The following is a 26,476-nucleotide window of genomic DNA, read 5'->3' on the forward strand; positions in this document are numbered from 1 at the left end:
GAAGCGGAAGAAGAGAAACATGTGTGGATCAACATGAAATGTTTAGTGAAGTCTGGCAGCCTATATGCTGGTACCATAACGTGTTCGCTGCAGTCTCACGACTTGAGTATACAAGCTTTCTATACTTCTATGAGTACAAGCTTTCGACTTTAGTACGAGCGACTGGTACGGTATGTATTCCATTGTAGAATTCCATCGTCTTCGAATGAATGTTGCACGACCACCCTCACTCCTGTATAAAATGCGCAAGATGAACTCCCCCCAATTGCGCAACTTGTTGCGTGGAAGCCGACACTGAGCACTGCCTCCTATCCTGCAACCGGTACCTCTCACAAAGAGTCATCCTCCAACGCCACTTGCGACAACTTGGCTACCCTGACGTCACTTTGGCCACACTGCTCGGCCCGGTCCTGCACAACCAGGGGGCGGTTACGACTACCCTCTTGAGCCTTCTCTGTGCCACAGGCCTCTCGACCAGCCTCTAGGGCCCTTTTGTGTGTCTGTGTGTGTTTCTTTTCTTTCTTTTCTTTTTTATTGAAGGAATAGCAAGTCGGCCTACACCCCCTCAATTGTAGAAAAAGCCTGAACTTTGGCAAGGGAACGAACAGAAATGACGACACGACACAATGTATTCCACCGCAGAGCATTAGACACCTCCGATCCTTTTATCGGTCAGGAACAGAAAGCGGTCACCAAAAATCAGGACCTGCTGCTCTGAATTCACGGGTTGTTAGCAAGGGTGTCCAGTTTATGTTATCCACCCAAATGCACCGCACTAGCATTGACATGATCACATGACACGGTTAAAAACGAGGCGCCAGTCCTCCGTGCACGTGCACGAGAAAATGTCCAAGACATTCGATGGTCAAACGCTGCAACGTTGCGCTGGCCCAAAGACCAAGGACACAAACAGGATCATTCTCGCTTCGTTGGTGTTTGTACGTGGCAGGAAATGCCTTACAAAACGAATTTGATTATCTGACTAAACCAGAGCTGCAAGCCGACGTTGCAGTTTGCTATGGACAATGTCGCATGATTCAGCCAATGAACGCAAAGACAACAGAGGCATCGTTCAAGGGGAGAGTGGGGTCTAAAAGTCCCACCCACGAGTTTGGCAGCAACAAAGTCGGTAGCATGGCCTTCTCTCTCTCTCTCTCTCTCTCTCTCCCGAGGTATTTATAAATGGCTTCATTGTGGAGATGGCAACGCCATCTAGCTGACAACGCCTCTTGATACGCGCGCTGGCTGTAGTCGAGTTCGTCGTGTAGCTGAGCTGGTGGCGACACCTATGACGGACATCGGTGATTTGCAGTCGTTGCGAAATATCATTTACGATTGGACTGTCCATTCGAGGGCGAGGCCGTGGGTGTCACTCCGATTCACCTTTGGAATAAACGCAGCACCGCTAAGGAAATGGTAAGTTGCAATCCAAGCGGTTCTTCACGGGTACAATCAGGTGGTGCTCGGATGCAGTGATAGAGGTTGATTTAAAACTTCGAAACTTCCGTTGATTTAACTTCTTCGAAAATCGAAAGTCCCGAATTCTCATAAGTTTCCTACTTTAGTTATGTTTTGAGGATCCAGTTACATTTGCTTTAGTTAGTTGGTCCTGAACCTGATGTGCGGCGAAGTCCTCTTTCCAGGATGTCGTCAGCTTCACCTGCCCATCATAAAAGATTTTATCCCGCACAGCAATGGGCAATCTGTTGAACAGATCAAAGTTATCCGTGTCATGGCAATGAATCGCCATCACTGCCGTTCTGCATTCAGCGCTATCGACACTAGAGCTGCGTTTACATGCATGCAACAAAAGCGTATCGTGTGGACTTATCGCAACAAATCCTTTCCTACTGAGCCAAGTGATCCAATTCACTGGTCGAGATAGGTGCGAGGGGGTGCGATCACTCGATTCGATCCGCTTCTGTCGCACTCATGTAACAGTGGCTTAGGTGGGGGGGGGGGGTGGATTTTGGTAAATGGTAAAAGACGAAGGAGTAAATGAATGATAGGAACAACAACAACAATAAATGAAGAAGTGATGATGACATGGGATGTTTCCCCGTGGTAGCCACAGGACACTACCCCATTTCACAGTGGTTAATGTGAGAGGATGAATTATGGTGAGAATGAGGCAACGACAGGTCGGAGTTCTGTTTAGAGCTCTTCAAGGAGTCCAGTGGCCTGCATGAAAACAAAAAGGGAGCGAAGAGCCCGGCACTGATGTTCAGGGGAGCTCCATGGGCCAAGTACTTTGGACAAGCTGAATGGTCTATGGTCGAGGAGTTCAAGTTGGCGTCGAAGTACCCGGCGTTCACACGTGTACCGCTCACAGTCCTCGATGATAAATGATAGGAATGATAGGAAAGTTAATTAGAAGAAATGAGAAAGTAGACCAATCCCTGTTCAAGGCACCACCAGATAGGCACGAGCATTAGGAATATGGAATTCGACCACGACTAACATGCCACGTTCTCAAAAACGTCTAATCCTGCGTCATCTTACTGAGTGAAAGCCGAGAGCAACCGGTCCCGATGATTATTTAGGTGATGATAATGATGACGAGGTAAAGAAAAATGGCGAATGATTATTTAGGACTTTGCTACAACTGGTAGAGGTGTACGTATCTAAGAGTAGGCTAGTATTATCCGCGTTATAACCGAGATTGTTCTATCCGGACTTATGTGTTCGTTATCTCAGTGCTTGTTTACTTTGCGTGGTAAATGTTCGCCTTCGCTCAGCTTTTGATGGCATGGCTCGTTATCCTCCTCCAGGGTTCGATGTAAAGAAATTTCTCTCCGCAAATCCTTTATAGCGTACACTCTAAAAGCAGAACTTCACCGCGTAGCACGCTGTGCGCCAACCATTGCCACGAGTGACAGGGCTATCGCTTCTGGTTCGAACAGAGAGTACGCTTTTTGGTATCAATTTCGATATATGATAAGTGACACAAAAGGCGTACACATCTCTCTCTCTCTCTCTTCGAATTAGAAGCGATAACCCTATCATTCGTGACAACGGTTGGCGCGCAGCGTGCTATGCGGTGAAGTTCTGTTTTTAGAGTGTACTGTTTCTGCGCGTTTCTCTATTCGCGTCCTTGCGATGCCTATGTTTCGAAGCCCTCCTGCCACACGACCTTACCATATATCCACTCTATCTATTTAGCGAACAGGTGTTTCGAAATATCGCGGCGGTTATGTTCGAGACGACGCACGCGTAGCTAGACGCTGTAAAAAACCGCGGCATCGTTCACAGTGAAGCCAGCTTACAGGCTCAACGCGCCGAGCTTTGTAAGGTTCCCAATAGATGGCGCTAAACGACTGCACGATGAACGACTGCCGGATGTGACGCGTTTTTCCCAGCTCGACCACAACGGCCCCTTTTATTCGTAACAATCCTCCCTCAAGCGGGGAAACGGCAGGACATCATAGAGCATCCCCTGCGGAAAATACTTTTCGGATTCATCTAAGAAAAACCAACAGAGGCGGAATTTTTAGACAATACCCGATACTATATCTTTCTCGAACAGCGATTCTAAGCCACGTATTTTACAAGCTACGAATGATCAAACAACCACGTAATTATGAGGTTCAGCATATTTACACGAAAGACTTGGCGGTGGTGCCGTTGTTATTTATCGAGATGTTTGCCTGTGGAGTGTGGATATGGCACCATGCTCTGGGGAGGGGGAATCGCGCGTTCTGGGCCGACTTCATAGATAACTCTGCCCACATCTGCCTTGGAGCGCGTAAGGAAAGCACAGAAAAACGCACATAGGCACATCCGTTGCCGGGACTCAAACCCGCGCCGCGTACTATTATTTAGGCAGTATCCGGATAGGTCTCCTACGGATGACGTCATGTGAATAAACCCCATTAGTCCCGAAAGGGACTGACGGTTGACTAACAGTCCCTAAAGTGACTAAAATTACTCATTTTTTCTTATAGTGTGTTCTGCTGTGGATCAGCCGTTTTTACTTATCTTCCCTCATTTGTACACATCCATCACGTCAGAATGAGCAAACTACAAGATGACGTGCTTCTTGGGGAACTACGTATTATAAGGCGCTCTGCTGAGGAAAGCGTGAAACTTTGCGCTGTATGCATTTGGTCCACGCTTTATGTCTGGCTATTTATGCTCTTTATGCTGCGTACTACGGCTAAATGGATTGCAGTTCCTGGCACTCGGAGATGGAGCCCGAGGATCCCCCGTACAGTCCTTGCCCCTCGAGTCCCGCTTTTCGAGAGCGGTGCGCTACATTCGAGCAGGATAAGCTGTAAGAGTCAGCTAAAGTGGTGGTGGCGGTGCGCTATTTCCGAGCGGTCTGACAGCCGGTGTGGCGGCATGTTGATCAGGGGGATCGTGCCTCCTGGGCAGACTTCACTGAACATGTGCCGACGCTTGGATTCGAACACGATCGAGTCACGTCCCAGTCTCTACGTGGAACGCCATCGTCGTATAAATAAAATCGTATACAGCAAAAGTGGTTGCGACCCTTCGTGCCCAAGCTATGCCGAATAAATTGTGAAAGACAATGGACCTTTCCCTGTTTGTAAACAAAAGACGTCACAGTGTTCGACAGCGCCACCAGTTTGGTAGAGTTGAACTACGCTCGAAGCTAGGGGCGAACAAGGACGCGCCCGAAAGCCACGGTCTTGAGGGGATTACGATGGTCCCTGAAAGGGATGCGACCTTCGGTTCTACTTTTCTTTCAATAGTAGGCAGCGAACAAGTGCCCATTCGTGGAACCCAGCTCTCTCCTTCCGATTTGTTTCGGTTTCAGTCTATCTACCAACGTCATGATGACGTTTCTCGGGTAGAGGTCTATTATTTCTATCGATGTGAACCTGCGTTCCAAGTATTTTACAGCAGGGAAGGTAAATTTTTTTTTATATTCTGTGTTAGCGCCGCGAAGCAACTGTAGCTATGAGCGGCGCAAAGATGTGGACAGATGGAGAGAGGACAGCAGGAAGGAGTGGGGGGTTAGTATGAGTCCTGGGTCGACTTCAGGGAGAACTGTGCCGACATTCGTCTGGAAAGTCTTCGGAAAACCCAGGGAAAACCTCAGACAGCACAGACGGTGGTAGGATTCGAACCCACCACCTCCGCGAACAACAACAACATATATATTGTGATGATGAAGTGGGGAGGTTTTCCACTCTAGGAGTGGAACGCTACCCCATAGCTAGGGGTCTAATATGAGTGGTGACAACGATCAGTGATGACGATGAGAGATGACGGGAATGATCGAAGTGGCGATGACGATGCTGGACGTGATCGTGGTGGTGGGAGCGTCCGAGGGCGCTGCTGGGGTCATAGTGAGTCCTTTAGGCCTGTCGCCTCAAAGAAGTCAACCACGTGACGTAAGGCCGCCCTGGAGTCGGCCGCGGTGTCCCAAGGGCCGAGGATGGTCGACAAGTTGAAGCACCTCCGCGAAATCGGCACCGCGAATACCAGAAACTGATCCTTCTCTGATATCACTGAAGGTGTATCCGCCAATGAAGCAGCGCGAGAGAGGTCACGTGCTTACTACTATACCAATGGAAATGGCCCAAGCTCTCGTTTCGACGTCCGAGCTTGACGTATGCGTGTGTTCGACGGTTTATATGACGCAAAGTACGACATGTGTAGAAAAATTATCTTTTTTCTTCAGTACCCTGGTGTGCAGTGCAACGTGTACGTGATGTATACTGTACTACATCTTTCAAGCTTGCGAAGCCCATTGAGGAATTTGGTCTTTTCTTGCGAAATAATTTGATTTAAATTGATGTTACGTCTGTTTTATTATATCCGTTTAGCCTTTAAGTTAGCCTAGCAAACCGTTACCATGAAATTTGGGTAACTGTTCGGATGCGTCGTCACGCACTGTCGGTCCCAGGAGTCATTAAAAAGTATAAATGGCTGCGAAAAAAAAAGATGTCAATCAATGTCAATGAAAGAGCTGTGGCACAGATAAGCATCTCTCCACCGTGGCTGGAATGTGCTGGCAATGGCCCAGTGAAGCTCGTATACGGTGACCCGCTATGGACAATATCGAAGAGCGACTATTCCGAAACGTCACCGTTGAACCGTTGAGAATCGATGCCATCCCGGAAACGGGGCGACCTCGCCGCCGGAAACGCGCCCCGCGCCATGTTGGTTTTGTGTCGCGGAGGACAGGAAGCCGTCCCATTGGATGACCAAAGGTGCGCTTTCGCAGCGGGAACCAATGGGCGTCCCCTGTCGAATTCCAGACGGGGTGCCGTTTTTGAAGCAGTTGTGCGCGTTGAAATTGGATTCATTTTTGGAAGCGGTTGTCGCGTGGCAACAATGTGCGAATGACCAACAGTGACGATGGGTGCTTTTTCTGTGTAGACGGTGCTTCGGCGCAAGATGGTCTATAGCTGGACAACCATGGTACCTTTGGTGTCTTTCCTCGCAGCGCTTAGGATTTTAACTGAAGGTAAGTCCCTAATTGGTCCATTTTGTTCCTCCAGGGGTACTTCTGTAGAAACATATTTGCTTTCTACGAGCAACTGCATAAAGTAATATTATTAGAATTATTCTACGTTCTTCATATTATTATTACTCGCGATTTCACATTTACTGTTTACTTTTCTGTGTTTTAATAGACATTCGCAGGAGCAGGACTCCTTGAGATATTTTAGCAAAAAGTCTCGAGATAATGGTATGTCGGAACTGCGTCATAAAATATAATATATATAAATATGGTAGGAATTTTACATAAATTATGATGCGAAATTGCAAATCAACGGGACCAAATGGTGCATAATTCCAGACTCGCTTTCTTTTCATCATCCATGTATGAACGTAGGTTGTAGTCGACAACGAGAGAAAGAAAACAGTGTTCACAAAATGAAAAGTGCAATATGCAAATTAGCTGCAAGAAAACTCATTCGTCATAACATATTTCTCGCCCGATGTTATGATTTTCACGAACGTTTCCTACAGTAGGGCCGACTTTGTTAATACAGAAAATTTTGGATTTTACTTGACATCTTTGCGTGGACAATATATGGCACCGTTACTGGCCGCCAGGCTTTTGCTTTGCCAGGAGAGAGGCGTAGAATAGAAGGAACTATAAGAAGAAGATGCCCTCTCCTGATTGATTGATTGATTAATTAATTGATTGATGCAAAGAAAAATTAAAATGGAGATTCTGACTTCACTATAGTGTGAGGCAAGCAATTCCATATCCTCTTTCCTACTGAACCAGCTGCAGAGCGATTGAGGTAACCGATACATATACTGCAGAGAATATAGCACCAGTTGCTGCTGCAGTTTGTCCGGCAGTTTGATTCCTCTCTCTCTTTTTTTTTTTTTTATTGTCAAGGAGATGCGACTGACAAACACTGATTTAAAAAAATTATTGCTTATAGTGGTTCTTTTGTTTTTACAGTCTTGTGTTCACATTTAGCTTTTGTTTTTACGTTTTCTATTTGTGCTACTTCTCCGCGCTACTTCTTTGTGCGAACACCTATGTTAATTTGGATCCTCCGCATAATGCGGCAGCTTCCCTTTCGAAATATCATGCGTCTTTCGTTCACCAATACATGCTTGCCCGGAACGATAGTCACAAACATAATGACACGCACACACACTCTTAAAAATGAACTTCACCTCATAGCACGCTCCTAGCCAACCATTATCTCGAATGATATCGTTATCTGCCCTGATTTGCTGAAAACGGGGGGCGTACGCCATTTCTGTGACACTTATGCTGTTCATAATTGTCACAGAAAAGGCGTACGCCCCGTGTTTTCAACAAATCAGGGCAGATAGCGATATCATTCGAGATAATGGTTGGCTAGGAGCGTGCTATGCGGTGAAGTTCATTTTTAAGAGTGCACACATTGAATGATGATGAGGTCGGCGATTCACCGCCGACCTCCTGCCGCCGACCTAGCACAAACTACTTGCATATTCGCGTACAGAGAAACATATTAACTAACAAAGCAATAGACAGCCCTTTACGCGAGACGTCCCACATAAACGTTCGCCAAGAATTATCCGAAATGTATTCCATTGCGAAAATATCGAATGACACTATGAAAGGGACGACCTGGGGCTTGTTTGCAGAGGAATAACGTTAAAACCACACACACACAAATAACTCTGCGCACTTCGCAGTTTGCGCAGTACATGCAACACACATTAACGAGGATGTGACAAAAGGGTGTTAGGATCACTGCAAATTCTTTTACAAAGGCTGCGCGAATAATCTGAAGCAAGACCTTCGAGTCTCTGGGATGATATGTGATCTTTATGGATGAGAGGGAGGGAGAGAGAGAGACGACAGCAAACTAGAGTGCAACGTTTCCTGAATAGCGGCTCTTCCGTTCCGCACCCCTTGTTCCGGACTTCCGGGCAGCTCCTGTACCACTAGCAGGGATAAAGTACTGAGTATATCGTACCATATGTCTCGATATCAGCCGAAAATCGCGAGTCTGATGAACATAAAAGTATGTAGCTACGTGAACAGTTCCTAAACCTTATGCAAATCATATAGAAAGGTAGAAAATTCAGTGAACCGATAGGAGCCGCCGATATTTCGAACAGAGACTGTTCTTCTTCTGGGCTTTTTGGCTTCTGGGGCCCTATTTTCGTCAAAGTAATCGATCTCGATTACTTTGTATCTCGTCCGTCATTGGTCGTTACGTGAAGAAGGCGTGAAGAACAGAAATTAATGTCAGGCACCCTCTACCGATAGTCAAGCTCTTGATCCTGCAATCTTCATGATAAAGTGGATAAAGCACGAAGAGTGCAGAATCAAGAGCCCGGCTATTGGTTGAGGGCGCGTGGCATTCCCCTGGTGGTGGTGGTGGTGGTGGTGGTGATGGGGCTTACCGTTGTCGGCCTCACGATGTGGCATTCCCCTCAGTTCTTCATGCCTTCTTCGCGTAACGACCAATGACAGGCGAGACACGAAGTAATCGAGGTCGATTACTTTGACGAGAATAGGGCCCCTGATCGGACAAAAGAGTAGACTCTCTTCGAAATATCGGAAGCTCTCGTCCTAAGGATCTTCCCTGAATATCTAAACGATATGCTTGTTATAATATTCGTGCGTTTGAGTGAGGTAATTGCGAGTTTCTGTAGATAAGAAGGTGTTGACGATAACGGTTCCCAAATCATGATTAGCCAGTCGCCTGACTCCTTTGAGATGCCTGCTGACATCACCCTGCTTATCTCTGACTTGAAAGCATCCTTGATCCGTCGTTTCCGTACACTCTAAAAACAGAACTTCACCGCATTGCAAGCTGTGCGCCAGCCATTGCCGCGAATGATACGGTTATCGCTTCTGATTCGAAGGGAGAGGTGGGCGTACGCCCCCCCCCCCCCCCTCTCCCGTCGACTCAGAAGCGATAACCCTATCATTCTAGGTAATGGTTGGAGCACAGCGTGCTATGCGGCGAAGGTCTGTTTTTAGAGCGTAGAGTGCTTCCGATTAACTAATGCCCTTGTACCCTCCCCTGATTTGTTGAAAACGGGAGGCGTACGCCTTGTTTGTGACACTTATGCCATTCATAATTGTCACAAAAATGGCGTACGCCTCCCGTTTTCAGCAAATCAGGACAAATAACGATATCATTCGAGATGATGGTTGGCTAGGAGCGTGCTATGCGGTGAAGTTCATTTCTAAGAATGTACGGCCCGATTTCACCAACGCGAGTTAACACTCGAACAGAGATCAGACTTCCCTAAACTTGGTATTAATCGTCAGGCCTGTTTCACCAACGCGGGATAGCGAGATTTCCCGTCAAACAGGGTCAAATATAACCGTTGGTAACAAAGGGTCGATGGTTAACACCAAGTAAATGGAAATTCAATTGAAAGGGGCAGTGTAATAATTTCTTCTTGTGCGGATAGGGTCGGCCCCACGTGTTACAAGACACTTCCCTATATTTCTATCGACTTCGGCTACTACCAACAACAACAACAACAACAAATAAATCGTGACCATGACCTGACCACATAGTACAAATCCTATTGATAATTGTGTGTCGTTGGTGCACACAGTATGTAATGCATCTACCGTGCGCACTTCTATTGCTGTAGTACTTTGTGAAGTTCGAGAAGTAAAAAGAAGAGGAAATGGAGAAGTAAATACGTTCCAAGATATTATTTGCCTTATAATGGTTCCAATCTTTTATTTATCGAACATAAAATATCATTGCTTAACCCAACACTAAAATTAAGCGCTGAGAAAATGCATGATATAACCGTGCAAAGTTGAACGTCCATGCCCCCTGCAGACTGAAAAAAAAAAGCGGAACACAAAAAGTAAATGAATTACCTTTGGTGAAAAAATATAACCAAAAGTCCGACAACACCGTGCGTGCACAAAGAGTGGCTTCAAGGGAATGGGCGGTTAGCAACATCGTCACATCCGGTCAGTGCGGAAGCGTCGACCCCGTTGCTCACTTCCGGTGTATTCTGCGTCCACCACTATATTCCTTTTTATTGGCGAGAGGGAATTTGAGTAGACGGGGATAAAAAGCGCTCGTCCACAACGCACTGGTGAAATCGGCTTCCTGGAATGTCAACCTCTATTGTCACCGTCCTCATCGAACCGCTGGGTACCATTGCATTGAAGCGTTTATTTTGAATGGCAAACGCTATTGCTACGGCACAGGATTGGGCGGGCGATACGCTGGGTATCAAAAAATCGCATTCCCGCGAACAGGCTTCCATGTGTATGTATAGTTCTCGATGTGGTCTCAATGACATTTCGCTGTGACAGCTACAGCGACGATATTGCGTATCGGGTGGGCTCAGCCACCTGGATTCCTCTTTTGAAATGTCGTGAAATGTGCGCAGAAGCTTTTATTCACAGATGCGTACATCCATGGTGTCTGTACAGCCAACGGGTCTATATGTACCACAAAACAAAAGATGCGTGATATACTCATGTCCCGTGAAGATAATAATAATGTTATTATTATTATATTATTATACAATACAATACAATTTATGATATAATGCAATGTTATAATATTATTATTATGTGAGTGATGTGATAGAAAAAGAAAAATATAATATTAAAAATAACAATAATATTATTAATAAGAATACTGAGTATTATTATTATTACGCACCTCCTGTCTAAAGTGACCGAAGCAGGAACGAAACAAATCAATGTCATCTATAGGTCCGACAAAACAAAAGATGCGTGATATGCTCATGTCCCGTGAAGATAATAACAATAATATTGCTATTATATTGTTACACAATAAATTATTATTATTATACAATTAAATACAATTAATATTATAATATTATTATTATTACGCACTTTCGCATATACTACACAAAGCTGACGTTTTGGAGCAGCTCCTGTCTAAAGTGATTGAAGCAGGGATGAAGTAAATCAATGCCTCATTGGTGAAAACATTCAAAGATGTTTGTATTCGTCGAGACGGTGACTGTGGAGCGGCCATATCCTTAACATAGAACAGAGAAGTGTGTCAGACAGTACGGAGTGGTGCATCAAAACGTAAATGGTGAATCACATACTCTGCATGTATAATATTGTGAACGCACTTGTACAGAAAAATTAAATCACGACTTATTCTTCGGTTACATAGGAAGGATACAGATGCGTGTTGCATATCACCAAGTGGGAATCTTCGAGAACAGGTTTTGAAATAACGCTTAAAAACTGCTTCTAGACGCGCAACATTAGTTTGTCCAATGCAGTTCCATATGCAACTGACCCAAATTCTATGACCCAAATATTACTATATATAATATTGCATATATTGCATATATTATATACTGCATTGCATTGCAGTATATTGCGTTCTGTGCATGATCTTGGAATAATTGTGAATAGTGGACTTCTAGTGAACATGCGAATAGGGGACTTCTGAGCGAACATGTGCATAGTGAGTAGCGAACTTGAGAGTAGAGTACATTAGAAGTATTTTTGGGAAGTGTGTGTGTGTGGGGGGGGGGGAATTTATGTTAGGAGTAGCAGAACATGTCGGGAGACGGGATCAATTTCTCCTCTCTCTTTCTTTTCCCTTACAAACAAACAAACAAACCAGATGAGACAGCATATATTCTTGCGGAACCTTTGCAAAAACCTTGGAGAAGTTCGTCACTCTAAAGTATGCTTATGCTGTTCTCGGGCAAAACGAGAGATTCTGATTGAAATAATGCAGATTCTCTGCCATTGGGTCGATCTCGTCTGTGCACGCCAGAAGCACGCAACGTACACGGTGCAAATCATCCGCAATCCTACCCTGTGGCACGTGCAGCATGCCGCATTACAAAATAGGCTAACCCACCTTTTATTGTCAATCTACCCCCAATTTGAATTCATCTGTGGACTAGAAAAAGCATCACAAACTATACGGCGTTCAGCTTCTTTTTATCGTAATGTTCATAATGACTCTGTCCTTAAGGACGCACTCCAGAGAACCAGGCATGAGTCGCCTCTTACGCTTGGCCAGGATTGCGGCACGTATTCTACAACGAACACTGTCCCGTCGATAGGCAGGGTCAGAGATGATGTGCTGAATGCGTTTTTATTTTTCTTCTTTCCTTTCTTTTTTTTCAGCTCAAAGTTGTAATAATGGGCTGGGAAAGCTGGTGTATGAAAAAATAGCCGACTACAAGCTCAGTGCGGGTTTCGGTGGAGGAAGGCAGAGGGTGGAACTGGTAAGTCTTTCATTATCTCATTATCTATGGCCATACGATATGTCTTCAATGCGACACTCAAGTATTTCCAACGTTCTTTTCCAAACCCAATGTAGTCTCTCTTCGTTTTACGTCAATAATAATATATATATTTAAAAAAACAAGTTTTTCATCCGTCAACCTAGCTTACGGAGGAACCCTGTGGAACCGGGGTGGAGTGTTTTTGTTTTCCTTTTCTTTCTTTCTTTCTTTCCCTTTTTTTAGTTTCTTTTTTTTTTTTAATAGCAAGCCGGCAGTAGCCTGGCTGACATTCCATTTTTTGTGCTTTCCTTTTATTCTATTAAACATATCCCCCTCCCCCCCCCCCCCCTAGGGCCTAACCCCGAATAAGAGTACTCCCAAACTTGGACACCGAATCTGTCTTCCTTTTCTTCCTTTCAACCTGTATAGAGGTACAGAGGAGTGTCACCATTGACCTCCCAGCATGTGTGCTGCAGATGCATCAAGATGACCGCTACGCGCACATTTCTTGGCGCATTTGAAACGACAAATCGCTGGGGAAACCGGCTTTTGCCATGTGGGCAACATTACTTGCTCGCGTAATAGCGTCATAAACATAAGCTGAAATTAGTTTTCGTTTAATGATATTGAGACAAATGTTACTCCATATCAGATCACCCGAGCCGACCAGCCGATCAAAGTGCTAGAAGAGTGCGTGAGGCGATGCCAAGAAGACCGCACCACGGCGGTGGCCCAATGCCTCTCTTTCGACTTCATGCCCGGGAGACGCAGGCCAGCGCCCGTTGCAGGGGGAGGAACACCACAGCCGGGTCCAGTCGAATTTGAGGAGTCCGTCTGCTACCTGTACTACGACCGAGCGTCTCCCGACGGCGGGGAGACGCTAGTACGACAGAACAACGCGTGGCACTTCAACGAAGTCTGCGTCAGCTGTGAGCATGTGATTTCTTACCATGTCCCCCCCCCCCTACCTATATATTGAGCCAATGTCACTCGCCCAATTGCACAACTTGTTGCGTGGAAGGCGGCATTGGGCACTATCTGTTATGCTGCAACCGGTATCTCTCTCAACGACTCGTCCTCCAACGCCACTTGTGACAACTTGGTTACCTCAACGTCTCTTTGGCCACTCTGCTCGGTCCAGTCTTGCACAACCAGGGGGCGGCTATGACTGCCCTCTTGAGCTTTCTTGATGCCTCCGGCCTCTCGACCAGCCTCTAAGGCCCCCTTCTGTGTGTGTGGTTTTTGTTTTTATTTTGTTGTTGTTTTTTTTTGTTTTCTTCTGTTTTTTAAGGAATAGCAAGTCGGCCTACGCCTGACTAACCTTTCCTCCCTTTCTTTTTTTCAATAAACAGATCCCCCCTCCCCCAATGCCACTTTTGTAATGACAGAAAGATACCCCCCAGCGTGCCCTCTTGTTAGGAACGCGTCCCTTCGATATTCCAGTTACAGGACTGAAGCAAAAGCTTCAAGTGGAGCGACGCCGATATTTCGAACGGAGACTGTTGTTCTGCAGAACCGTCTCCGTTCGAAATAGCCAACTCTCGAACTGTGGCTTTTTGGATGGAAGTCCTCAGTGTTCCTCACTGTCGCTCTTGCAGCTCCAGGGCTTTTGCTTCCGTGGTTTTTGCTTCAACCTACTATACCCATCTCTGTTGAACTGAGGCCCTAGCAGAAAGACAACCTTCTACTCTTGTCGGCCGCTCATAGCCTGATGCTTTTCCCTCTACCATGCGTTATTACGAGGCAGTTGGCAATCGACCACTTCCTGTTTGTAAACAAATGACGTCATAGTGTTCGACAGCGCCACCAGTTTGTGAGAGTTGAACTATGCTCGAACTTAGGGGCGAACAAGGTCACGCCAGAAAGCCACGGTCTTGAGGGGACTGCGATGGTCCCTGAAAGGGACGCGACCTTAGGCCCTACCTTTCTTTCAATAGGAGGCAGCGAACAAGTGCCCATTCGTGGAACCCAGCCCTCCCCTTCCGATTTGTTTCGGTTTCAGTCTGTCTACCAAAGTCATGACGACGTTTCTCGGGTAGAGGTTTATAAAAATCTAAACTGGCGTAGTATATCATACGAACCACACCTTATCATGGCACATAGTATAGCCCCTAACCAGCACGGAGACCCTTGCATGCTTCTGATCATCACAGCAGTCACTGAGATTGTTTGTCTCATTGCAGCTCCGAAGGTGACGTCGGATTGCTCGAGCCGTTTATACGTGTTCGACCGCACGCCAGGGTACCGATTGGAGGGAAACGGCGACAAGGAACTGTTCGCGTCCAACCGTACCGAGTGCGAGGACAAGTGCCTCGGTGAACTGGGTCTGGTATGCCGCTCTGCCACATTCGACAGGGCGGCCCAGAGGTGCAGGCTCAGCCCCGAGACCAAGTACATGAACCCGCAGGGATTCAAGGCGGACGCCAACTCCGAGTACTTTGAAAATCTCTGCTTGCCAAGTGAGTACAGGCTTTCATTTCACTGCGAATGTGGCATCTTTCGAAGTGTCAGGAACATGTACCATCTCTGGGAGTTCAACGCCGCGTTTCATAATGAACGGGAGGTTTTCGTATTCCTTTCCCAATTGTTGTCTCGGAGCGTGCTATGCGGCCAAGTTCTACCCGTAGAGTATGGTCTCCAGACAGGGACCGTTCCCCCCAAATATTTCACAAAATCACTTTTCTTTCTATACGAGTAAATTTTCAATGGATTATTATGAATAGTATGGCAGTAACCAGTGGTGCGGGCGCCACGCACCCCTACAAAATTCCAAAACTACCGTAGAATGAAAATCCTGTCAATTCCCTGGTCTCAGGTACCCCACAAAGTGACAGGCATGAAATGCATCCCTGGTCGTTCCTCAAGTAAAGGTCATAAAGGTTTATTATACGTCATGGAGAGTGTGAAATACTGGCAAGTAGTACTGAAACTGTGTTTCAGATAACATGGTACGATCTCGTGTTTTCCTTTTCGTTGTATAAGTATGATGAATAGAAAATGTGTTAACGAGCATACGCGATATACGGTATACTTCCAACAAGGATCCGCCAGGGTGTAAAAACCTAAGTGGTGCGATCACAACGCCCAGAAAGGTGATTTGAAAATGGGTCAGAACTGAAGAGTCACGTGCGTGCCGAACTGGAAGTATAGAGGCGCTAATTGAGGAAGTGAGAGAAAAGAGGTCATCACATAATGACACCCCTTTAGTAACCTCCGCTGGCGCCCTCACGATGACACAATACGTACCAAGTAAAAACAACCGGGTCATATATATGCTAAACGTAATCTCGCATTAAAGAGATCACGTTCGTCTTCTCCTGTTCCCCTTATCTCCGAAATTCCCCTTACCGTGCATCCACACGTGCGATATTTCCCAGAAGGCTCCAGCGGAGGATGCGAAAAACGTCATAGCTTTGTGCCGTCACGTCAACGCGAGCTTTCAATAACGTCTTGCCAACCGTGGGGAATAACCTGCGACAGAGCCACAAGATATTCCGTTGCAGACGACAGGAAAATAGGTTGACGATGTCGTCCGCTAAGTGTCGTCTGCTGAGTGTCACCTGCTAAGTGTCATCTGCTAAGTGCCGTCTGCTAAGCGTCGTCTGCTAACTGTCGTCAGCTAAGTGTCGTCTGCTAAGTGTGGTTTGCTGAGTGCGCAGTACGCCACTCCCCATATTCGGGTGCCGTGGGAACGCACAACATAACACGGGACGGAACAGTTTTTGCTTTTTCTTCCACTAGAATCTTCCGGTGATGATGTCGCTCGTATGAATACGCGGTTATTCTACCCTTATGCTCGTTCTGCATAGCTACATAAAACCACGTAAAACTTCGGGCGAGCACAATACTGCAACACACGGCTGTGTTGGGGTGCTTTAGCCAGGATTCCCTCAGACGCTCGTTAAAATTAAATGTCAGCATAGTTCCCCGACGCGCAATCTCCCTTCTCTGAGCCTCAGTTGTCTCGCGACGTAAATACCCAATTATTATTAAACCTTCTCTGAGCGGCACACTGCCGTCTTGAAGGCAGACTCATCGGAAAACGTGTACCGAAAGTAGACTTGTTGGTCGCCCTTTGTTCCTTCGTTCCCTTCACTGTTTTAATACTATTAGTTACGCACCAGCTCCCGTGGCCCTGGTTACGATGATGGTATTCGACGCCGAGACTAGGAGGTGACCCGGGCTCGAACCCAGCCGGCTATGCTGTTTGGTGTTTTTCCTGAGTTTTTGACGTTTCGAGGCAAATGTCGGCACAGTTCCCCGTGAAGTCAGCCCGGGACGAACGGTACCCACCGGCGATAGTTGTGACGTTGCCCGCCTAAGCAGTTCCATCACCAGCGCCTGTTAGTTACGCGTGGACTATATGACGTCTTATGACTTTCACCAACACCCAAGTTCACCGCCTTCGCCACATTCAGGTACCCAGCTGTGCACGACAACAGCGTTCATCCTGGAAGCGGGCAAAGAACTAGATGGCGCCTTCGAGCGGGAGGTCATCACCACCAGAGATCTGCAGGAGTGCTCAAACTACTGCACCAGGGGTCTCACGGACAGGGGATACTTCTGTCGTTCGTTCCTGTTCGACGACAAGGCACGCACGTGCACCCTGTACGACGAAGACCCTCTGGGCGAAGGACCGGACTCCCACAAGCCGCTCAAGGCGAGCACGGGAGATCTATACCGTGTCCTCTGCGGCACTTCGGAACGTGGTAGGTCGCCAACAATTGCGTTTTCTTCTTCGTTGTCCCATATGGATCATGTTGTCAACGGCGCCATTTTCCCCCATTGGCCAATGACGACAGACGTGGCGGAATAACCGTTGCTGCTGTTGTCGTTGTTTTGTGCCCTCAAACCCGAAAAGTTGCAAATTGGAGTAGATCACACCGCACCGCATTTTGCATTGATGTTTAGGTGAAAGAACAATGACTTTCTTTCTCCAAGGGATATTCGTTGTAACTGTGTTCGATCTAAGAACGGCAAGAAATGTAGTCCATCAACCCTAATAGAGTCGGAGAAATTATACTGCAGAACCACCTGCCACAGCCTATAGCGACTCCTATATGTATATCTTCACGCGTTTCTACACGCACTACTTGTTGCAGCGTAGATTGATAAGGCTTGCCACTGCAGTCAATAGGAACAAGCGTAGGGTGGGGCTTAAACGTGCCGTTCTTAGGTCGAACAGTAGTTGAAGACACACACTCTAAGAAAAAGTGGAGTAATTTCAGTTCTTCTGGGGAGTACATTTCACGGAGGACCGAAAATTTAGAGTAACTGCGATCTAAAAGACTGCGAGCCGTAATTACTGTCTAATTTACTCCTGTTCTTGTTAGAGTGCAGGCGTACCCTCTATAGTATATAGTCACTGGTGTTAACTTGACAGCCTCCCACCAGTAGTGAGTCAAGATTCACCTTGTACCCGACTGTTTGCCACATATGTGCCTTATACATTTCCCATGTACGTCGTAGACAACGTGCTGAACAACGCAACGTTCGAGTGCTACCGTCGCAAACGCCTGGACGGTTCTCACCAGGTGGAGGTGAAGGCGTACTCGTTCCAGGAGTGCCTGGACGAGTGCATGCGTCGATACGGGAAGGACTGTCGTTCCGTCGAATATTCTTCCCGCTACCAATCGTGCAGGTTCAGTTCCTACGAAGGATCCTCCCGGCCAAACCTCATTGACGACGACTATTACGACTTTTACGAGTTCAAGTGGTGTAAGTACGCTTGCTCGGGAGGGAAAAAAAAGATGTCACGCTTGCTTTTCTTTCTGCTCTCGCTTCCCGGTGGCTTCAACCACACGCTTCTATGGTGCACCGCTACCTTAAATACGCTGATCACACTAACTGAGAATATATCGTCGTGAGTCAGGGTGCGTGGTTATCGTTGAATTGAATTGAATTGGCTGTGTAGTTCGAAAGTGAAATATAAATACCGAACACGTTCGTTGAAGAGCCAAACTGCCTTGCATTGTACGAGCGGGAAGACCTATACTATTGTCCCATTATCGCATCTAGGCAAACGGAAATTTAAAGTCCGAGTTACACATGCGATTTTAAATAGGTTGTAATAGTATACGTGAATCGATCTCCTCGGAGCTCTTATTTGAGACAGCAGTCAAGCAACACTGTTCTTATCATCAGCTGATATATTGTCACTCAACTACGGACCCCCTGAAGGTAACGTCAAGTTGCGGGAGGTAACCATTGTAAGGACTTCGGTTTCGGTATCATGTTTTTCCGTCTTTTAATTTTGATTTTTTAAAAAAAGAATAATATTAAGAAGCATCTGATAAGCAGTCGACCCTTAGGTCAATTTTACTTCCACTTAAACAACGGAAACCAGCCGAATCATCGTCAGCAGTACGCAGGCACGCAACGTTTGAGCGGGTGACACGTGACACGTGATTCCTCCCATCAGGGTGTGCGACTCACCACTGAAAGCACAGTGCAAAACCAGTGAAGTATATAAGGAAAAATAGTCGCAGCTATATATATATATATATATATCTTAATATATTATCCGTATATAAAGTTAAGTACTACTCTATACTATTCAACGACCCATGAAAATACGGGGGAGGGGGGGTCAATTTATTTTGGAAGGAAAATTCAGCCAGAAAGGACGGCTTGCTATTCCTGAAAAATACGCAGCGAAGGCAAACCTCCTGGAGATCGTAATACATTCACCAGGCGCAACAAAATGATTGTTGCAGGACGTTACCTCGGTACTTTGTGCCCTGAACAGATATCCTTTGCGATGCGACTATCCCGCCATTGTTGCAGCGCTGATAGGCAACATGTATGACGGGCTACCATTTTTAAACTGGCGTAGGCGGCAAAGAAGTGTTTCAAAGGAAAGCAAGCGTGACAAATTCACTCTGAGCCAGCGTGAATCAGCTTTGCTTCGCACAAAGGAGGTGCCGCTTTTGCATTGGAGAACTGCCGGAATGGTGCGCACGGTGCTTTGGCTTCATGTAGCACCGTTTCTCCTCACTGCTTGCGCCATCGATAACATGACGTTCTGCTTCCAGCAGGAGATTTGCTCGCTTCGCTTCCGTCGCTTCGCTTGCGTCGCCCATCCTTTGCAGGCGAAGCCTCTGCTCACAATCTGCCCATCTCTCAGCATTCCAATGCAACTGAACAGCAGTGGTGGGCAAAGTACTCCTGAACTGTGCGTAAACTAGACTAAAAAGCACCACATAATAATACACAGTACATCCCGAAGTTACTAAGTACACTGGGGAAAATGTGCTAAAATATGCAAGGCATACATGAAATACAGTTACGTAGTGTGCCGACAAAATTCCGTAAGTGATTGGGGAGATTTAGAAGAGAGGACATGTAAAGAAGGCTGCGCAGATTAAGGTATTAGTACCTGCGAATCAGGTTAAACGGCACACAGCGCGTAAGGTAGGCTACAAATGAGGGATTTTTGAAAGTTCCACAAGTAAAACATACGTGCGACACGAGTACTGCCCTTCACTGCTGCACGCTATGTGAGTCCCCAAGCGGTGCTTCACAGTGAGAACTTTTTGTCACACAGATCGCAGTGCGGGGCACGCGGGCGCTCCCGGCTTCGGTGGTCCAAGCAGCGGAGGTCACATCGGAGGCCATGTCGGAGGCCATGTCGGAGGTCATGTCGGAGGTCATGTCGGAGGCCATGTCGGAGGCTTTCCAGGAGCACCACCGCCGAGCTTCGGTGGTCCCGGTGGTGCTCCAGGAAGCTACCCAGCCGGTGGATGGCATGGAGTTCACGGCTCGCACCGAGGTTATCCTCCAACCCATCACGACGGAGGCTACGACCCGGGATACCCTCACAGTCGATGGCCACCGAGCGGAGGCTACCTTCCTGGACGTGGTGCCACCGGCGTTGTAGGAGGAACTTCAGCTGGTGGTTACGGAAGTGGCGCCGGAGGAGGATACGGTTCCGGATCATACGGAGGGTATGGCTCAGGAGGCGGCGGATACGGTGCACCCTGGAGCTCAACGAGTGGGGGTTACGGCGGCTCGTCCGCAGCAGGAGGATTCTCAGGCGGAGGCTACGGCGCCACAGGCGGAAGTGGCTACGGCGCAGGAGGAGGGGCTGGCTACGGTGGTGGTACTCACCACGGGGGAAGCCATGGTGGGAGTTTCGTACCTCCTCCAGCGCCCCCACCACACGCGCATCAAGCTTTGCCACCTGTCGTGGGAGCTGGAAGTCCCCCCTTCGGTGGGCCACCATTGCCTCCGGGACTGGCTGACAAGTGCAAGTTCTCGTCCGCCGTCTTTCGGAGGGTTGGTTACGGCACGAGGCTCAAGAGCTTTTATGTGAGGCGGGTGGCCAGGACAGAGAGGCTGGAGGAATGCGAGCAAGCATGCTCCGAGGCCAGGGACATACAGTGCAAGTCCTTCAACTTCCGGTAAGGCACACTCACATCCTTGGAGTTGGAGTTAGGAAAGAAAAACATCCTTCTTTCGCGCTTTTTATCATTGTTTTTCACTTGCGCAGCGCATTCTTTCCGGACAACTGCGAGCTGAGCGACTACGACTCTCGTCAACTTCAGCTGGGCAATCCTTCCCACTTCGATCAAAGCACGCAGTTTGACTATTACGAGAGGGACGACCTAGGACATGGACCCGGAGGAGGAGACTGTTTAGACGGTGAGTGTATCACAATCTGGGGCGGTAGGAAAGTGAGTCATTCGACGAATGAGCGTTTCCCCTTGCAGTGAGTCAGACGTGCACTCCTGACGGCATGGAGTTCAGCCTTCGCACGGTGGACGGATTCTACGGCCGCATTTACACGTACGGCTTCTACGACTCTTGCTTCTACGACGGCAACGGTGGCAGTGTCAATGTCCTCCGAATAAGCCGTGCTAACGGCTTTCCACGCTGTGGCACTCAACAGGTGATCCCGCAACCCCGACCTTCCTCTAAGTCACTTACAGCCCATCGTCGTTTCTTTTTTAGTACGGAGACGCCATGACCAACATCGTGGTGGTGCAGTTCAACGATTATGTGCAGACCAGCAGGGACAAGAAGTACAACCTCACTTGCTACTTCTCAGGTCCCGGAGAAGCCGTGGTCACGTCCAACTACTTGGACACGAGGACCGATGGGTATGGCACGAGCTGTTCCTATCAGCACGGTCTAATGCGGGACATTTTTGTTTCAGGCGGTATCCGACCCAAATCGAGCATCTCCCGGCTCAGAACATACTCACGTCCAACGTGCAGCTGCGAATCCTCTACAGGGGGACACCCACTACCACCATCGCCGTCGGGGATCTATTGACGTTCAGGCTCGAAGCGAGAGGGAAGTGTAAGTTACATATTAATCGTGTACAGTGTAAAAATAATCTATTATCTATTCATCAAGTTGACCTCCAAGCCACTTCTTGCGCGAGTAAGTTGCTTTGTGCTTGAACGGTTAGTTTTTCTTTTAGAATGCTACCATTTTCCCAGCCACCCAAGGCACAGGCCCGACAAGGTGTACAGCTACACGTTTGTACAGGGTGTGTGCAGAAAAACATGACCCGCGTTTTTACATGTAACTCGTTGTCTACTTAGCCGAGGAACTTCCGGTGGCGCACGACGGCGTATTTATGCGTGCGAAAGCTACAAAAAAATCCTGGAAGCCATACTCAGTGTAAAAAAATAAACAGAGCGCGAAAACATGGGCTTCCATGCATTAGAATACGGCGGTCATGACAGTGCATGGTAGTGCATTTCGGTCTCATGAGAGTTATGTGCAGGCACCGCTAGGGGTACTGCCGATGAGCATCCATGTGGGACATCGTTTCGATTTATGCACCGACAGCTCCCCTAGCGGTACTTGAACACAACTCTCCTACGTGCACCATGTTGCCCTTTCAAATACACCCTGTTGTCCACCATGTTGCCCTATTCTGATGCAAGGAAGCCGACGTTTTCGTTGCTCCGTTTATTTTTTAAGCTGGGTATGGCTTACACAATTTTTCTACAGATTTCGCACGCATAAATGCGCCATCGTGCGCCACCGGAAGTTCGTTAGTTAGGTAGGCAACAAGCTATGTGCCTAAATGCGGGTCACGTTTTTCTGCACACACCCTGTACATCAACTTTAAATACATTGTGTTACCGTCGTATCGAAGGTCCCTCGCGCAGCTGTTTCTTCGTTCTTTCATCTGACAATGGAAGCGCGAAAGAATATGGTGCTGTCTCAGCGTTCCGTTGTTGTGAGCGAAATTTCCTAGAACGTTGTTCGTACAGGTGGTGTCTTACGTGTCTTTCACGCCTGTAACGCATTGACAGTGCTAGTGATCTTTCCTTGAAATCCACCTGGTTCGCGAAGAACGTACGTCTGTCTAATAATTACTTACTCGACATAATGTGACTGAACAGGAAAGTTGGGCAATAGCTGGAGGATAAACTCGACCGGTTTAAACCAATGCCGATTACGTCCCTCATTACGTCGATGTGCTAATACAGTGGTTGTCAACTGGGGTTCCTCAAACCTTCTACTAAGGTACCGAGAAACTGTCGAGCTCCCGCAAGCGCAACTTGAGTGCGTACCAGTGCACGGCGTAGGCCACCTAGGTCTAAGCTTTGATATACTACCGACTACCGTACCCGACATCTCACCGTTGGCATCGGAATTGGCATCGATATCGCAGAACCGCTGCGCCTAACGCTTGTTGTAAAGAGTATAGACTAGGGATGGGACGAATCCAGAACGTTACGAATCCGAATCCGGATCCGAATCCAATGAAGGTTCTGCGAATCCACGAATCTTTCGAATCCTTTCTTTAAAAAGAGTTTAAAAAGCCAGAAAAAAAGAAGAAAACTTCTACTGAAAAGTGTTTTGAAGCAGAATATGATAAAAGAAATTAAATAATAGTGCAGTTTCAGGAGGAAATATACGGTTCGTATAGTTCTTCTTAAACGTAATTTATTTAACGTGTTGTTCAACGACTACAAGAAATACATAAGTTCTCATGTCTGAATTATTTCTATAAAACTAAGCAACTATCAAAAACAAAACCATGTTACTTTTAAACTTGTCAACGTAACAGTTCCTGCCTGAAGAACTCTTTCAGTCTATCGCAATGTAAACGAACAAACAAGAAAACACCCGTCGGTCAATGAGGCTTTCGGCGGACTCCGGAGGCGCCAATTTTAAAAAGAAACAAATAAACGTGATTGGGGGATTCGAAAGATTCGAGTCGCCATTTTGGGCACTGGGATTCGAATTCCCAAATCTCGAATCCCCGCCTAGGATTCAAGGATTCGAGGCACATCCCTAGTACAGACCAAGCAGCTATCGCCATCTATCGTTGTGTATTGGTGGGCTCCACGAAGTCGTGCTGGCGCCATTGCGGGTTCCCTCGCATAACAGAACTTGAGAACCACAGTACTAGTACAAAGGATTCTTACACCGTTGCAGATCAATTCGACTTCTACAGCGATATATTTGCCACGAACGTGATCGCTAAGGACCCGTACTCCGGCAGACAAGTACACCTCATCGACTCCAGGGGGTAAGGCATGACGCGGAATCCTCATGACAATGAAAACGGATCCTTACAAACTAGGGATAACTCTAACAAATAACGCTTCACAGATGCCCTGTTGACCTGTACGTCTTCCCGGAACTTCACAAGGCCCCGGACGGCGCTCTGGAGGCAGAATTCTACGCTTTCAAGATACCAGACTCCAATCTGCTCGTTTTCCAAGCAACTGTTCGGACGTGCAGAGGTCCCTGCGAACCTGTATGTACCTTTGATATTGTAACACTGTATCACCACCTAACCACGCGACTCACCATCAATATGACTGTCTGATTTTGCTCTTCGTGACAGGTAATATGCAGCGACCGCGGTCGCCCCGGCACGTTCCCGTCATGGGGCCGCCGCAAGCGCGCAGTGGATGCCGCTTCGCCCGCTGCTCTGACGCAGCTCAACGGAACCGTCGCAGCGAGTTCCACGACGATGACTAACGTCAAAAATTCCACCAGCGGCAACAGTACCGAAGAAGAAGCGGAGGAAGTCCGTGAACTCCTTCACGTCTACCTGTCCAGGGCGGACATACCTCTGGATACTCCTTCAGCATGTCAGTGGCTCTTCCTATGGCTAGGGTCGGGATTGTAATATAGCGCATTGCCAATTTCCCAAGTAGCACAACATCTTGCCCAATATCGGCTGAACATTGACAATGCCGGCCCAATATCGGTCAAATCTTGGACCGGTATTGCCGATATACTGCCAATATTGAGCCAATATATTTTATTGTTACGGCAAAACCTGTAGCGCAGTTTACCAACTGCAACGTTGCATGCGCAGTGTACAAGAAGCCGACGGTTTGCGTGGCACAGTCCGGCTACTATGCTTTGGTCTCCATGCTGGCCCTTCTGCTATGTGCCGTCGTGGGAATTGCTATGGGATCTACGTTCCTAATCCGCAAGGCCAAGTTGCAGGTACGGTGACAACCTTTGGGCGAATAGCTGGCATTGCCATAGAAATATTGAAGCGTTAAATCAAGGTCGGTTTGCTTCTGTCATCACTCATCACCTATAGTCTTATAGCCGTTGGAAGGCTGTTACGGTGACTTTCAGGATAACTGCAGACAGACAAACGTAATTTTAAACAGGAAAACTTACGGATGAACTGGTTGCGAGGTCTTCTATGACTTTTCTTCCAGATGAAGAACGCCCAAGCGGACTTTTCGTCCCAGCCTCCGAACAACTTGTACGTCTCCCAGTTCCAAGGCGGTGGCGTCGGCCATCATCCGGGTTCCAAGTTCGAAGATCCCAGCGAACCCATCTACACGGACCCGTCCTTGTTCGAACGATCTCGATCCCTGCGTAGTCTCACCGTCTCCAATCTGGGGAAACACAAAGCAGACTTTGACTGAATCTCTCGCGGACGGAAAAAAATCGTGTTGGACTACCATGAAGGATCATCGACAAGGTGGATTCGTGTATAGCGCTTTATTGCTTATCTGAAAAGCATTATCTGCTCGAGGGGAGGCTGCAACGACTTCTTCATCGTGGAAGATGATGTTCACTTTGCTGATGGGGTTAAAGCAACTGAGAGCAGTTCTGGAATTTCACTAACGTCATGTCGTAAACTGCAAAAAAAAAAAAAAGAAAAGAAAAGGAAAGTACTCCGAGGCTATTGGCACGACGGCTATTCCGGATTCTTTTCTCAGAGCTGTCCGTGTCTTTTACATATACCTTATCGAGCAGCGAGAAAATGTGAACGTAATACAACCACCTTCACCCAAACATCGCTGACACATATGTGTACAAGGGAAGTGCTTTAGGACGAGAGCAGCCGACATTTCGAACAAAGACTGTTCTTCTTCTGCCCAGAAGAAAACTTGTCCAAGTTCGAAATATCTCGCTCTCGCCCTCGTCCTGAAGCACTTCCCTTCACTGACGCGAAGGTGGTATCTTTACTGTCGACGGTAAGCCGCAATGGTAAAGACATGCTTGACAACGGAACACTATTTAGGTGTACTATTTTGGGGTAATCTACACGAAGATTCAATTTTTCGATTCTACAGTTTGCCCCCACCGTCATGCTAGGAAAATACGCTGCACAAGAAGGTCAACCTTTCGCGCAGCCACTCAGTTTCCCTTTCCCCTTGTTCAGATATATTGGGTCGCCCTCAAATACCAAGTGCACGTGAGATCCACGTGGAATGCCCCATATTATTGCTGCTTTCTGATTGGACAGTGAAAAATTGTACAATCCGCGCGCTCTTCCCGTACCACTCCCTCTTCCCTCGTTTGCGTGCTGTGCGGTAACGTTCTTTTGTCGTCGTGCTGTGCACGTAGGTATTCGCAAGCT

The 26,476-nt window shown here is 47.4% G+C and overlaps 1 protein-coding gene across 1 annotated transcript; it reads left to right on the forward strand.

The window, feature by feature from the left end:
* Nucleotides 1–6,390: 6,390 nt before the first annotated feature.
* LOC135390923 (uncharacterized) lies at nt 6,391–26,029 on the forward strand. The gene is made up of 15 exons (XM_064620923.1): nt 6,391–6,439; nt 12,563–12,663; nt 13,316–13,592; nt 14,847–15,122; nt 18,133–18,381; nt 20,210–21,065; nt 21,155–21,306; nt 21,375–21,553; nt 21,616–21,764; nt 21,821–21,966; nt 24,070–24,163; nt 24,247–24,394; nt 24,485–24,734; nt 24,965–25,098; nt 25,323–26,029. The coding sequence occupies exons 1-15, from the start codon at nt 6,391–6,393 to the stop codon at nt 25,533–25,535; spliced, it is 3,273 nt and encodes a 1,090-aa protein (XP_064476993.1). The 3' UTR covers nt 25,536–26,029.
* Nucleotides 26,030–26,476: the final 447 nt, after the last annotated feature.

The sequence above is a fragment of the Ornithodoros turicata genome, chromosome 4 (assembly GCF_037126465.1).
Source record: "Ornithodoros turicata isolate Travis chromosome 4, ASM3712646v1, whole genome shotgun sequence".
NCBI classification, from domain to species: Eukaryota; Metazoa; Arthropoda; class Arachnida; order Ixodida; family Argasidae; genus Ornithodoros; species Ornithodoros turicata.

Coding starts and splice junctions, on each gene's coding strand:
- LOC135390923 (XM_064620923.1), top strand. CDS start 6,391: ATGGTACCTTTGGTGTCTTTCCTCGCAGCGCTTAGGATTTTAACTGAA. Junction 12,664..13,315: donor GAAGGCAGAGGGTGGAACTG/GTAAGTCTTTCA, acceptor ACTCCATATCAG/ATCACCCGAGCCGACCAGCC. Junction 24,735..24,964: donor TCTGGATACTCCTTCAGCAT/GTCAGTGGCTCT, acceptor TTGCATGCGCAG/TGTACAAGAAGCCGACGGTT.